Source organism: Gopherus flavomarginatus, chromosome 3 (genome assembly GCF_025201925.1).
Source record: "Gopherus flavomarginatus isolate rGopFla2 chromosome 3, rGopFla2.mat.asm, whole genome shotgun sequence".
NCBI classification, from domain to species: domain Eukaryota; kingdom Metazoa; phylum Chordata; order Testudines; family Testudinidae; genus Gopherus; species Gopherus flavomarginatus.
In genome coordinates, this window is record NC_066619.1 from 252,869,045 (window position 1) to 252,884,102 (window position 15,058).

General features: G+C 47.6%; 1 protein-coding gene across 7 annotated transcripts in view; it reads right to left on the bottom strand.

The window, feature by feature from the left end:
* Positions 1–8,528, bottom strand: part of PACRGL (parkin coregulated like) — a 35,699-nt gene extending 27,171 nt beyond the window's left edge. For 3 of the 7 annotated variants that reach the window (XR_007773586.1, XM_050948039.1, XM_050948035.1), the window contains exons 1-4: positions 8,385–8,528; positions 5,174–5,230; positions 4,800–4,961; positions 2,080–2,129 (exon numbers count right to left, since the gene is read on the bottom strand). Coding sequence is in view for 6 of the 7 variants with exons in the window: in XM_050948039.1 (XP_050803996.1) it covers positions 2,080–2,129; positions 4,800–4,961; positions 5,174–5,198 (237 nt within the window). In the remaining variant the exon portion in view is untranslated. Of the gene's footprint in view, positions 1–2,079; positions 2,130–4,799; positions 4,962–5,173; positions 5,231–8,100; positions 8,127–8,384 lie in introns of all 7 variants that reach the window. The other 4 variants (XM_050948036.1, XM_050948038.1, XM_050948037.1 and 1 more) reach the window with 4 other exon arrangements.
* Between the last annotated feature and the right edge of the window lie 6,530 nt (positions 8,529–15,058).

The window sequence follows — 15,058 nt, forward strand, 5'->3', positions numbered from 1 at the left end:
ATTTACTCACTAGCATAATATTTCAGTTATAATCATTATAAATGTACTTCAGTATTGCAGTTTAGAGAAAAATGTGACAAACCATCTTGTGATCAGAAAACAATTGTAAAGGATATTGCAGAGACTAGATGGAAAAAGAATTCTAACATTTAACTAAATAATAAAGTAGTCTCACAGCAGTATGTTACTACTGTTTTGTTAAGAAAAAATAATAAATATGCTCATCCTTGAACTTTTCATTTCCCATCCCATTTTTCTACTTTCTCATGCAAGTAGTCCCACTAAAGTCAATAATGGCCCCATAGAGGCAGAGGGGTCTCTTCACATAAGTGGGGAGGGAGCATGACTCCTAGGCTCTCCATGCTCCCCCAAATGGCACACAGACATCACAAAGCCTGACTTGACTGAAGAGGGGATATGAGTTGGACTGGGTGGGGAAAAGAGGAGGAGGAGGAGGATATTGGGACAAGGAGACTGGGACAAGGGGGTGGGAAGAGAGACTGGACGAGGAGCCAGGGAGGAGACTGGGACTGGCTGGGCAAGGAGATCTTGGAGCCATTGAGGAGGGGTTGCTGTGCAACCATAATTTGGCCTCCTTGTGCATATATGCCAGGGGTCAGCAACCTCTGGCACGCGGCTCGCCAGGGTAATCACCCTGGCGGGCCGAGTCAGTTTGTTTAACTGCCACGTCGGCAGGTTCGGCGGACCGCGGCTCTCACTGGCTGCAGTTTGCTGTCCCAGGCCAATGGGGGCAGCAGAAAGCGCCATGGGCAAGGGATGTGCTGGCCACGGCGCTTCCCGCAGCCCCCATTGGCCCGGGACAGTGAACTGTGGCCAGTGGGAGCAGCAGTCCGCCGAACCTGCCGACGTGGCAGTTAAACAAACTGGCCCAGCCCGCCATGGTCCTTACCCTGGTGAGTTGCGTGCCAGAGGTTGCCGACCCCAATATATGCTATGATACAATTTTTCCCCACATGACCCCTGCCTCATTCAGTGCAGATGATGGACCTGCAGTGGAGATGAAGCAGTGTTGTGCAATGAAGGAGGTTGGAGGTAGGACCCCTGCCTAATTTTTTCAGAAATGTAATGAAGGATACAGAAGATTGGAAGAAGATAAAACATTATCTCATCATTAAGGCAGCTGAATGCTACCATGGAGAACTGGATTCTATCCATGCCTCTTCCTGAGAGTTCCTATATGAGGATGCTAACTGATCACTTAAGCCAAAACTTTTCCTAGATGTTCACTGAGTGTGTTCACTGATTGTGTGTGCACAAACTGAGACCCTGGAATGCTACACACTCCCAGCTGGAACTAAAGTCAATGGGAGCTGTGTTTTTGATCATATAGAGCAGTAGTTCTCCCGGGGAGTACCCAGAGATCTTCCACGGGGTACATCAACTCATCTAGATATTTGCCTCGTTTTACAACAGACTATGTAAAAAGCACTAGTGAAGTCAGTACAAACTAAAATTTCATACAGACAATGACTTGTTTATATTACTCTATATATTATTCATGGAAATGTAAGTACAATATTTATAATCCAATTGATTTATTTTATAATTATATGGTAAAAATGAGAAAGTAAGCAATTTTTCTGTAATAATATGGTGTGACACTTTTGTATTTTATGTCTGATTTTGTAAGCAAGTAGTATTTAAGTAGGGTGAAATTTGTGGGTACATAAGACAAATCAGACTCCTGAAAGAGGTCCAGTAGTCTGGAAAGGTTGAGAACCTCTGATATAGAGTGCTATATAAGGTAAGTACTCTGAAAAATCCAATCCTAGGTGTCTCAGATTGGACATCCAAAATTAGTAGATACTTTTTATTTTAAGTTCTTTGTGCCTTAATTCACCACCTGCAAAATGCGGATAATATCACCTCACCTCACAGGGTGTTGTGAAAATAAATTATTGTTTGTGAATCTCTCAGATACTATAGTGATGAGCACCACAGAAAAGTATCTGAGAAAGTTAATAAATTTGACTACAGAACAGGGTTTTGAATAGTGAGGAACAGAGAATGTCTAGTGTCACATGTTTAACAACTAGACTAAAAAGTAATAACAAATACCTGTTCGCTCAGTGATGCTGTAAATTCTGTGCACTGAATGAACCAGGAGCCTTGTGGAAAAAAATAGTATGCAATCATGTAATTAAAGATTGTATCATAAAGCACACCCAGAAGGAGTCTGATTAAGGCTGCAGTCTGCCATTTCCTACCTCTTGAGTGCTTGATTTTGCAATGTTAACTCAATTTTAACATAATTTTGTGTTTAATTTCATTGTATGTTGGCTTGGATAACAGTGAATTGATGAAACCACGATATTTTTCACAAAAAGAGATGCTATTTTAATAAAACGGTTCCTTCTAGACAGAAGCTTTCAATTTTTAGTACTGGCAAGTTGGCACCTTTCATAAGCATTATGCTTGTAGTCTCTCACTGGCTTTCCATTCAGCCTATGGCATTACCTACTGTAAGCTGGTAAGCTAACTCACCAGCACGTGAACCACAGAACAGTCTCCAGCCATAAGATTTCAATCCCTTTTTCCTGAGGGTTTTGGCTTTATTACTTCAAAACAACACAAGTTCAGTATATTGAATACTTCCCTCTCCACTAACCCAGAGTCTTCTGCAGGGGCCTAACTACTCCATGATCAAGTCATAGCAAGCCTTTCTGCTCCCATCTAATTCATAGGCTGCTCCTTGCAGGATTACTCTCTACAGGACTATTATCTGGAAATTTCACATGAACTAGACTCTCTCCCTTGAGCCAGAGACTCCTGCTCCTTCCTACTCCTGACAACTGTCACCAGCAACTGACCTATTTGCTGGCTTTTATGAGTACTAGATGATCCTCCAGCTATCACCCAATGTCTGCCTCAGCTGGGAGGCAGCTGATCAGTCACAGGTGAGGCTAGACCCATCTCCTTTTAGAAAGAGTGACAACTACCTTGTATTGAAAACCCGTTAGCCTTTTGCATGTGTGTGTGTGCGCGCATACATTTCCTATTTTTTAAAAGAAAAAAACATAAAAGAGAAAACTGAAGTATTTCTATACAGAAAAACCAATCCTAGAAATGGAGAGGTTGATGTCAAATACCCTTGTGAAAAGAATAAGGAATTAGACACTGTTTAACTCAGGCATTAGGGCTTGCAGACCTCGGAGAGTGAATGATTAATAACAAACATTAAGAATCTAAACTCACAAATTAGATGAAGTGTCTCCAAGCATAGAAAACATATTCCTATTATGGAAAAAATGCCTTCTACAGCAATTCTCAAGTAAGGAAGAAGATAGTCTTGAAAATGATGCTGATACTCACAATAGCTTTGCCCACTCTTTCTAGATCATATTACCTCAGAACAGTCAGGGACGAAGGTTTTAACAGAAACAATCATAGGTATCCTATCCACTTATTCTGTCAGTCTAATGCTGACAGTTCAGTGAAGACAAGAATCTTAAGTATACCGGCACTACATTTTTTTTTGCCTTAAAATGAAAAAGTAATCTCTAATCTAACTTCAAGAAAAACAGAACTTCCCCAAAGTAATTCCTAGAGCATATTTTTCAGAAAAAAAGTCCAATTTTGATTTTAAAAATGCCAGCGATGGAGAATTCACCATGAATCTTGGCAAACTGTCCAATGGTTAATTAATCTAACTATTAATGTCCACTTATCTCCAGTCTGTATTTGTCTAGCTTCAACTTTCAGATATTGAACTGTGTTATACCTTTCTCTGCTAGACTGAAGAACCCATTATTAAAAATTTGTTCCCCATGAAGGTACTTATAGACTGTGATCAAAGTCACCTCTTACTCTTCTCTTGGTTAAGCTGAACAGATTGAGCTCCTTTAGTCTATCAGTGTAAAACATGTTTTCTAAGCCTTTAATCATTCTTATGGCTCTTCCTGCACCCTCTCCAATTTGTCAACCTTCTTACTGAATCATGGACAAAGTATTCCTGCAGTGGTCGTATCAGTGCCTAATACAGAGCCAAAATAACCTCTCTACTTCTACTTGAGATTCCTATTTGTATGCATCCAAAGACTGCATACTTTGGCCACAGCTATGTGAGTTCATGTTCAGTTGATTATCCATCACGACCCTCAAATCTTTCTTGGAGTCACTGATTCCCAGGTTAGAGTCCCCTATCCTGCAAGTAGGGCCTACAGCCTTTGTGTCTAGATTTACACACAATTTGTTACACATTTATATTTAGCTGTATTAAAATTCAATTACTTCAACTATTTGTAAGTTCAAAAATGGCAACCTCTTTCTTCAGGAACAATAACTGGAAATAATGTAGTGTCAAAATTTGATAATTATGTCCAGCAAGTTTTGACAAACACTTTTAGTAGATATTTGCAGTAGGTCAGCACCAAACTAGTATTCAGTGTTGGTAGTGATGTTCAAAATCAATGCCTCATTAAAAAATAGTGGAATTTCTAACGTATTTTGGTGCTATTGTTAAGTTTTTCAGGCTGAGTGAACAAGACATGGTAACCTTCATATCATAAACAGATCCACTGCTGTTTCTGCAACTGGAAGGGCTTGCAACTTATTTTTGAAACAGTTTACATTCTGGAAAATATAGGACAATATAAAAGAAGATCTAAGCCCTAGAAAACAATAGATCTTCTGTGCTCAAAGATTTCTGCTGTCCCAATGGAATGCCATATTTTTTGTGACTCTCTCACTCTCTGTTTGGCCCTATTCATTTATGTTGGTTTAGAAGGTTGGTTGATTCCAGGAAAAATTAATATGTTTAGAAATACCATCTCTACATACCGGATCAATAGTTTTGGGGTTAAGTTTATCACTAGGCCTTGGTTGTGGCTTAATCGCAAGGTCTAGAGAACTAGATGACGGAGACGAAGATGTCTTGTTTTTCTGTATTGCAGTCTTTGATTTTATTTGGAAACCTGATGACATTCTTTTATCAAAAAATCCTAGAATGAAAAAAGGAAACAAACCTAAAAACAGAGTTCTCATTCCCATTTGACAACAAATTAAGAACTTTATTGCCGATTTTTGTTGTGCCCAAAGCTCACATTGTGCAAGGAATGCAGGAAATATGAACCAATATATATAAATCATGTATTGCTGAACACCGAAAACAGTGCAGGGTACATACTAATCACTCCATTTTTCAAACACACACCTCCACATCTCTTTGCTTCCTGCATTGTTGTCCTTTACCACTCTGCTAGAGTGACACCTGCAGCAAAGTGAAAATGAGTTTAATCAGTTTCACTCTGCTGCCAGTGCCCCACATAAAGCACAAAGCTGTTCTCTGGAGGGAGGAAGGGAGGGCCAGTAAAAATAAAAGAGAAGAGGAAGCAAAAACATTGGAAGGGATGGGAAAGATGGGGAAAAAAAGAGAATTTAAGTGCAAGGAGTGATTAAAAAAAATTCTGAAATAGAGCAAAATCAGAGAACAATAAATAGGGAGAAAGAAATGAAGAAGAGCAAATAGACGAAATGGGAAAAGAACAGAAAATGAAGACAAGATTTCAAAAAAGATTTCAAAAAGTAACTTTCGGAATACAGAACATTTTAAAAACTAACAATTAGAAAACATGTACATATAGTGTATTAAATAAAAAGTATTCAAAGTTTCAAAAAATAGTTATAATGCAGAAAACACTACTCTAGTATCTTTTTAACAGGGGAAATTGTATTTGTAATTTAACATATCAAATCTTCAGTGTGAAACTTTAATGAAGAACCCAGATTACTACTGAGGAAAGATATACAGTCTCTGACATCTCTTCATACTTAAAGAAAGATACAAGAATTAACATTTTCAGAGTTACAAGTTCTTCAGAGATACATGGTTTGATTTTGTTTTTTTACAAAAACATTTAAAGTGATTTGGAGACTTATACAATGATTTAATTCAAAATTAATTTCTATTAATTGTGTTGGTCCTGCTGGGATTGTCCAAGTTCCCTTGCTCATAGTATACGTTGTTAAATGACTCAGTCGTTGCGTCACTGTCTACTGAGAAAACATTTACCAAAATCAATTCTAATTTTGATTTACACCTTGGATTCTCCTTCATGGTTTTTCTTTTTTTTCTCCTCAGAATTCTGGCATTCCATGACTAAGGCTCTGTGTTTGTCACAGAGGTCACGGAAGTTACAGATTCCATGACTTTCTGAGACTTCTACAGCAGACCCATGCAGCTGGCCTGGGAGCTGCCTGAGCAGCTCAGGCAGCCCCTGGGCCAGTCGCACTGGCTGCTTTTTGGGCAGTTAAGGGCACCCCCCTGCACTCCAGCAGCATGAGTTTGGGTGTGGGAAGCTCAGGGCTTGGGGTGCAGGCCAGTGCTTACCTGGGGGGGGTCCCCTCTCTCAGGTCCCCTAGCTCCATATACTGCCTCTGCTGACAGCCAGGCACTGCTCCCGCAGCTCCCATTGGCTGCAGTTCCCAGCCAATGGGAGCTGCAGAACCAGGGCTTGGGGCGGAGCGGAGGCAGCCCATGGAGCTAGGGCTACTGCTTCCCAGGAGCTGGGTAGGGAGCCTGCCCCTGCCCCAGCCCCACCAACACCACCACCCCGCCCCCAGCACCTGCGCCCCTCCTCAGCACCTGCAGCGCCCCCCCAGGCCACAACTCATCCCCCGAGCACCCACGTCCTCCTCCCCAGCACCCCTCTGGGCCATGCCTCCTCCCCAGCTCCCATGGGGACCCCCTCGAGAATCTCTCCCCCCCTTAGTTTTAGTCAGGGGTATTTTTAGTAAAACTCATGGACAGATCACGGCCCGTTAATTTTTGTTTACTGCCCGTGACCTGTCCAGGACTTTTAAAAAATATGAATGCATCCACTGTATTAAAGCTGGCAATGATTCCACAGATAAAAGTGACATTCCCATGTAACAGAATTATTTGATTTTGTACATACAGTAGATCCTCAGAGCTACAAAAAATTAGAGTTATAAATTGACCGGTCAACCACACATCTCATTTGGAACCGAAGTACGCAATCAGGCAGCAGAGACATCCTTATCCCCGACCCCCACAAAAAGCAAATACTATACAGTACTGTGTTAAATGTAAACTACTAAAATAATAAAGGGAAAGTTTAAAAAATATTTGGCAAGGTATGGAAACTGTTTCTGTGCCTGTTTCATTTAACTTATGACGGTTAAAAGCAGCATTTTTTTTCTGCATAGTAAAGTTCCAAAGCTGTATTAAGTCAATATTCAGTTGTAAACTTTTGAAAGAATAACTATAATGTTTTCTTCAGAGTTACGAACATTTCAGAGTTATGAACAACCTCCATTCCAGAGGTGTTCGTATCTCTGAGATTCTACTGTAACTTGCTAGTGCAAATTTATTACCACATCATACTTAATGTATTTCTCCAAATGCCAGAATAATTGTTCTCTGAATGGTTTCCAAATCATAAAAGCTCCAAATAGTAAAACAACAAACTTTAAGATTAACATTATGTTAATGTCAGGCAACCAATTCAATATTGCTCTTGGTGCCAAACTTCAAAATCTACTTTCAGCCATAATGATGGCCTTGCTAAAAAGTAACATTAGCAATAAAACAAGAAACCATATTTAATATGAGAAATGTAGAATTTATTTTCCTCAGCAAAGCATTCTAGAAGTTCACATAATTAGAAGCATGTTCCGCCAGGTAGCAAGCATTGGAAAAATACAGTATTTGCAATCTATTTTAATATAGTGCACCAATCATTTAGTTTAATACTGTTAATTAGCTTAACATTTGAACATGCTTGCAGATTGTTGGAAGAGCACATTTTAGAAGAAAAATATTATAATGTAATAACTAGCATGGTCATCCATAGTAAGACACTCTAAATCAGTTTCTCTTCTGAGAATTAATTAAGCCACATGATAAAGATTTCAGCAGAGAAGAAAGTAGGCAATAGCAAATTCTAATATTCCAGATGTAGTGACCTTACCAGCAAAAAAGAATAAGAATTAAAATAAAATATGTAGCTATGGGTAACTGAAAAATTTCAGCACCTGGGGACAAATCAAGGTTGGAGTTAAGGAAGATAGTAACAGAGTTAGAATTACAAGAAGGGCAGGAGGAAAATAATACTTTACCCAAGAAGACTTCAGTCTTTTTACCACTGAATTTGAAGTTATCGCGCAGCCAGGAGTTGATTGCACAATAGAAATGTATAAGTGACACACATTTAGGAAAGATCAGAGAGGAGAGATACAGTGAGATGCATAGAAGTGATGTCCAAGATTAAACTAGAAATCAAAGCATCTCAACGGTAGATAAGAGCTTAAGTTAAAAATCCTTAAACAGAAATAAAACAAGCAAGCATGAGAAAAAAGTTTCAAAGCAGAAGAAGAGAGAGTTAAGGCACGTTTATACATACCTCCAGAGCGATCGATCCAGTGGAGGTCGATCTATTGCGTCTAGTGAAGATGCGATAAATCAACCGCCGAGCACTCTCCTGTCGACTCCGGTACTCCACTGGTGCGAGAAGCCTAGGTGGAGTTGATGGGAGCGTCAGCAGTCGACCTACTGCAGTGAAAACATCGCAATACGTAGATCTGAGTACGTCGACTTCAGCTACGTGAATAACATAGCTGAAGTTGTATAACTTAGTTCGATTCTCTCCCTCCCCACCCCAGTGTAGACCAGACCTTAGAGTCACAGACTTAAGTGAGTCATTCAGGAAAGGTCGAATCACAGTATCTGGAGCTTCAAATACTAACTTGCACCTTTACCTACAGCAAGTAGGAATTCTCCCTGCATGACTGGGAACTGGAAGCCATTGGCCAGGCTATAGAAAGAAAGGAGCAAAGTGGCCCAAGCAACACTGGCTTCTTTAAAACACCCAAAGGAAGTATTGAGCAGAATTGTAGTAGTGAGGCTTTAGTGACCTACCACAAAATTGTTGGAAACTATTCTCAGGCACACTCTGGACACTGTGGAAATATGAAGGAGGAACATTAGCATAGGAGCTATCTACACATGTCACACAGCACCCTTATCCCTATTCATAAATAATAACCTAATAATTTGGGAAGTGAGAGAAGTTAAGGAGCATTTCAGGAGTCTGGGAAAATAAGGTGGAAGCAGAGGGGGAAGCAGTATTGCTTTCTGCCCTTCTCCACCTGAAGAATCTTCTGTGGTTCACAAAGCAGGACTCCCATCTGATTGGCCACACAAGATTCATCAGATGGAAAGGGGATTCTTCAGGTGGGACTTTATGTCTAGGAGTGGTACATGCAGAAGAGTGAAACTATACGGTCAGGTGGAGAATTATAATTCTATGGAGACATAGAGAGGGGACTATTGGTATATGGAACATATGAGGAAGTTAACGTCTATTTTGAGTGTTAGATTTATGGGAGGTATATGCATGGTTATATGACGAAATCAGCAAGGGCATCTACGGGAATGTAAGCAGAGCTTTGGGGCGTATATGTCATATAGTTCTATGAAATTTTTGCATGGTTCTATGTATGTACAGGGTTGCATAGGAAATGTAGGCAGCTGAGGGGGTATGCACGGTACAGGGGAGAATGTGTGGTATGGGTCCATAGGCTATGTGTGGGGATCTGGAGGAGTATACAGGGGTACAGAGCTATAGGGGGCATTTTCAGGGCTCTGTGGGATATAGACCAATGGGGGTATATGCAAGACTCAGGATATGGGATTTGGGATAGAGAGGACGTTTGCAGGGCTCTGAAGGATGTGAGTAGGGTGACCAAAAGTCCTGTTTTGACCAGGACAGTCCCTTTTTTTAAGCCGTGTCCCAGCAGTCCTGACTTTTTCAGCAAAAGTGGGTATTTGTTTTGTTTGCTCAGTTGGCAGGAGCAAATGGGACAAATGCCCATTTTTGTCAAACAAGTGAGGTGTGGACAAATGTGCTGGGGACAAGTTGCAATACCAGCTCCATGCAGGGAGGGAGTCAGGCTTGGATGGAGACCAGGCAGGGCTTGGGTGAGCAGCAATGCCAGACCCGTGCAGTGGGGGCTCAGGCAAACAGCTTGGGACAGCCTCACGGGCCGGGGGGGGGGGGGGCACACTTGGGCTGGGCCCATGCTGGGTGCGTGGAGGAGGGCTAGCCTCATGTGGTGTCCTGTTTTGCTTTTGGGAAATAGGATCACCGTAGATGTGGGTCTATGTGGCCAGGTGGTTGCAGGGTATTGGAGGGGGTGTCCATGGAGGGTATTTGCAGGGCTCAGGGTGCAGGGTTTGGGTCCCTAGGAGTTTTTAAGGGGCTCTGCAGGATGTGGATCCACAGGGGTGTCTGCAGGGCTCCGGGTGGGATGCAGATTCCAGGCCGCGAGGGGGTGTCAGCAGGATTTGGGGTAGTGGCAGGATTCGAGTCTATGGGGGGTTTACAGGGCTTTGGGGGATGCAGGGTTGAAATCCTTGGGGGTGTCGACTTGGCTCTAGTCCAGGGGTCGGCAACCTCTGGCAGGCTCGCCAGGGAAAGCCCCCGACGGACCGGGCCGGTTTGTCTCCTGCCGCGACGGCAGGTTCGGCGGATCGCTGCTCCCACAGGCCGCGGTTCGCCGTCCCAGGCCAATGGGGGCTGCGGGAAGCGGCGCGGGCCGAGGGATGTGCTGGACATGGCTTCCTGCAGCTCCCATTGCCCCGGGACAGCGAACCGCGGCCAGTGGGAGCCGCGATCGGCCGAACCTGCCAACGCGGTAGGTAAACACACCGGCCCGCCGGGGGCTTTCCCTGGCGAGCCGCGTACCAGAGGTTGCCGGTGTAACGACGGAAACAGTGACCGCTCCAGATTCGCGACTTTGGCTGCACCGAGCATGCGCAGATGAACTGAGCATGCGCAGTAACCTTTGCTGTCGCCGCTGCCCTCTCTCTGCCCTCACTTCTGCGTACGATTTGCTGCCTCCTCTTTGGGGGGGTTTAAAAGCACCAGGGGGGGCAAATCGCAGCGGGGGGGCTGCCAGGGTCTGAGCAGGGGGCAAAAATTTACTGGCCAGGGGGGATCAAACTGCTGTAGGTAGCGGCGGTAGAGGGGCTGAAGGGGGAAAATCGGGGGTGGGGGGTGGTAGCCGGGGTTAAGCCCGGGGGGGGGAGACGCTGCCAGACCCTGTGCGGGGACAAACCCCCCGTTTAAGGAGGGGAAGAGGGGGGAACAGCGACCCCTGGGGATGAGCCATCCGCTGTGCTCGGAAATCTGGGGGTGTCGGGGTTGGGGGGGGGGCAGAGGCTGTTTTCGTTCTGCTCCCAGGACGCTGCATGTCAGCCCCGGAGCAGGGGGCGGGTTCCTGGGGCTGGGTCTTAAAGGCACAGACCTCCCAATTCCTACACTGTCAAAGCTCAGACCCCGCCGCTCCTCTCTGTCTCACACGAGTGTTGCGGGGCTGTTACTGCTCCACCCAGGACGCTGAATGCAGTGAAATATTGTACAGACGCCCCCTCCCTCCCTCAAACTCTGCCTCTCACGTTTTGACTTTGTAAAAGTGTCTTCTGTCAGTTTCTATGTCTATATGAAATCACTGCAGCTTCTTTCTCTTACACAACGTGCTGAGTTGCTAACTCCCTCCCAGAGCCCACGTGTCTGCACCCCCTGCTATACCCCAGGTCAGAGCCTGCACCCCTCACTCAAACACCCAGCCCAGCACAAGGGCACTGTTTACAACCCGGGAGCTGCCAGACGGGCACTGTCCAGCCCAGCCCTGTGCTGCCATCCTGCTTCTTCCCGTTTGGTGTGGCCCCATGCTGCACCATGCTACCCCCCTGCCCAGCACCCCTCTGGCTCCCTACGCCCAGTGCCACACCACCCAGAGACCCCTCCACACACCCCTGCCCAGCACCCCTCTGACTCCCTACGCCCAGTGCCACACCACCCAGAGACCCCTCCCACATCCCTGCCCAGCACCCCTCTGACTCCCTACGCCCAGTGTCACACCATCGAGACCCCCACACACACACCCCTGCCCAGCACCCCTCTGGTTCCCTACACCCAGTGCCACACCACCCAGAGACCCCCACACACACACCCCTGCCCAGCACCCCTCTGGCTCCCTACGCCCAGTGCCACACCACCCAGAGACCCCTCCACACACCCCTGCCCAGCACCCCTCTGGCTCCCTACGCCCAGTACCACACTACCCAGAGACCCCTCCACACACTCCTGCCCAGCACCCCTCTGACTCCCTACGCCCAGTGCCACACTACCCAGAGACCCCTCCACACACTCCTGCCCAGCACCCTTCTGGCTCCCTACGCCCAGTGCCACACTACCCAGAGACCCCCCCACAGCCCTGCCCAGCACCCCTCTGGCTCCTTACGCCCAGTGCCACACCACCCAGAGACCCCCCCCCACGCACCCCTCTGACTACCTATGCCCAGTGCCACACCATCCAGAGACCCCCCCCACACCCCTGCCCAGCACCCTTCTGGCTCCCTACGCCCAGTGCCACACCACCCAGAGACCCCCACACACACACCCCTGCCCAGCACCCCTCTGACTACCTATGCCCAGTGCCACACCACCCAGAGACCCCCATTAACCCCCGTGCCCAGTGCCCTCCCAGACCACTTCCCCACCTACTCAGAACCCCCCAACAGATCCTCTTACTGCCCAGTCACCCCCTAGCTGAAGATCCCCCACAGCCCTTCCACAACTGAGCCCCCCCACAGATCCCCTCACTGCCCCACCACCACAACTGCACAGTGCCCCGCACAGACACCCCACACTTCCCAGTGCCCCAACACACACAGATCTCCCCACGCCCCCACTGACCAGCATCCCCCCCAGACCCACTAGAGTGGTGAGCTGAAGCCAGTTCCCACAGCTCCAAGAACCGGTTGCTAAAATCAGACCTCCGTGGAGAACCGGTTGTTAAAGGGCCAGGAGGTGGGCAAAGAACTCCAGTCCGCAGGCTGGACCCAGGACCGGCACTAGTGTTTTTAGCGCCCTAGGTGCACGGCCATTTTGCCATCCCGCGCGCTGATCCGCGGCTCCACTGGAGCTGCCGCAGGCATGCCTGCGAGAGGTCCATTGGAGCCTCGGGAGCAGCGGACTGTCCGCAGGAATGTCTGCTGCAGGTCCACCGGAGCCGCCTGCCACCCCACCCCCGGCAAAATGCCGCCCCCCAATAATCCTGGCGCCCTAGACGATTGCCTAGGCCACCTAAATGGAAGTGCCGGCCCTGGCTGGACCATCCTGTTGCTCCCAGGATTCCCAGCTGGGGAGGCTGAGGCTCCCCTGGCCCTTGCCCCGTTTCCCCCCACTGCAGCGTGTTCAGCCACTGACATCAGCTGAGCTTGAGAGTGTTGTCCTGCTGCCGCTTTTTGAGAAGCCTGGCAAGGTGGCGGGGGTGTGTGTGTCCTGCTGCAAGCTCCAGGGCTGGCCAGAGGAGAGGGGAGGGGGCAAGCGGGGCAACTGGCCCGGGCCCTGGAGAGGCCCCCAGCCCCACCAGTATGTCTCCCCCAGCCCCAGCTCCCCACCCTTAAATCAGAACTTTTTATAGTGAACTGGTTGTTAAGATTTTGGCAGCTCATCACTGGCCACACCCTAACCCCCAGCCACAATAGCCAGCCCTGATGGGAGGTGACTGTGTCTGCCAGGCTGAGCTGGCAGCACAGCCAGAGCTGGTCCTGGGGCAGGAAAACTCCGGCCCCTTGGGAGTGGTGCAATCAGCCAGGCTGGAGCACAGCCTACCCAGGTCAAGCTCCCTCAGGACCCAGTTCAGCCTCTCCCCACCCCCTACTTTCCCCTGTGACTGGCTGAGACTGGCCCAGCCTCTGCACCAGTCCCAGGTGGCTCTTCCCCCGGGGAGGCAGGTGGGGCCCCACAGGTCCCAGGCAGTGGAGACAGCTCAGAGCTGGAGCATTGCTGGGGAGCAGGGCAGATCCCTGAGACATGACTCCCGAGATCCCACCCAGCCCACCCACACCCATTGGCCCCGTGGCCACCAGCCTTGCCAAGCGCTCGAGTGCGCGCGCGCGCACACACACACACACACACACTTCTCTCTCCCTGCTTTCCTATCACTAGTTATGTTACTACAGGATGAAATGTAGACATCCCATAAAATAGCTAGTTCCACACTGTTCTTCATACCTCAGATCACTGAAATGCAGCTTGGCATTTGAGATACTGTATGACTGTAGTACAGTTTGCAATATCACAGAAACCTTCCTCTCTCCAAGTTTACATCTCACCACAGCCTTTAGCAATAACGTAAGCATTAAACAGGTTCTGAATCAGTCATCTTTCTTCCCAATTTAGTTTTAACAAAAATGCTGCAACATAAGTAGCTATGGGAAATGGCAGTGCAACTACTAGGTATCAATGGGGGAAAAGTGTGCGAGTAATGTCCTGGATATACTGGCATGGCTGGCTTTAGGCCAATTCAACCAATTCCACTGAATCAGGCCCTGCCCCGGTTCATTGTACCAGCAAGAGTGAGTGCGCTGTACTGGGGTGGTCCGGCTTCCCCAGGGGGCAATTTAAAGGGCTTGGGGCTCCCAGCAGGGGCTGGAGCGAGCCCTGCATCCCCTGCCCTATCTCGAGCCAACCATCCCCTGCCCTGTCTCCAGGCAACCCCTGCCACACACTCTTGCCTGAAGCCAGCTAGTCCTGCACTCCTCTGTCTCCAGCCCTGCCAACCCATGCCTCAGCCTCCTGTGGCCCTGCCTGAAGCCAGCCAGCCCACCCCACCCCACACATACCTATCTCCAGCCATCCCCACACCCCTTGCCCTGCCTGCAGCCAGACCCTTCCTCCAGTCAGACCCTGCCCTGCCTCCAGCCAGCCCCATGTCCACTGCTGCCCTGCAGTTCCCAGGGCAGTAACCCTGCACACCTGCTTCAATGAGGGGGGCAAGGAGCAGCTGGGACCCACACCTGTGTACACCCTAGGGTAACCAGACAGCAAGTATGAGAAATCGGGATGGGGTGGAGGGTAATAGGATCCTATATAAGAAATAGATCGGAAAATTGGGACTGTCCCTATAAAATCAGGACATCTGGTCACCCTAGTACACCCCCAGGGAGTGGCGGGGACCCACACATGTGAAACAGAGCTCATTTCTAGTTCAGACCCATCTGTTT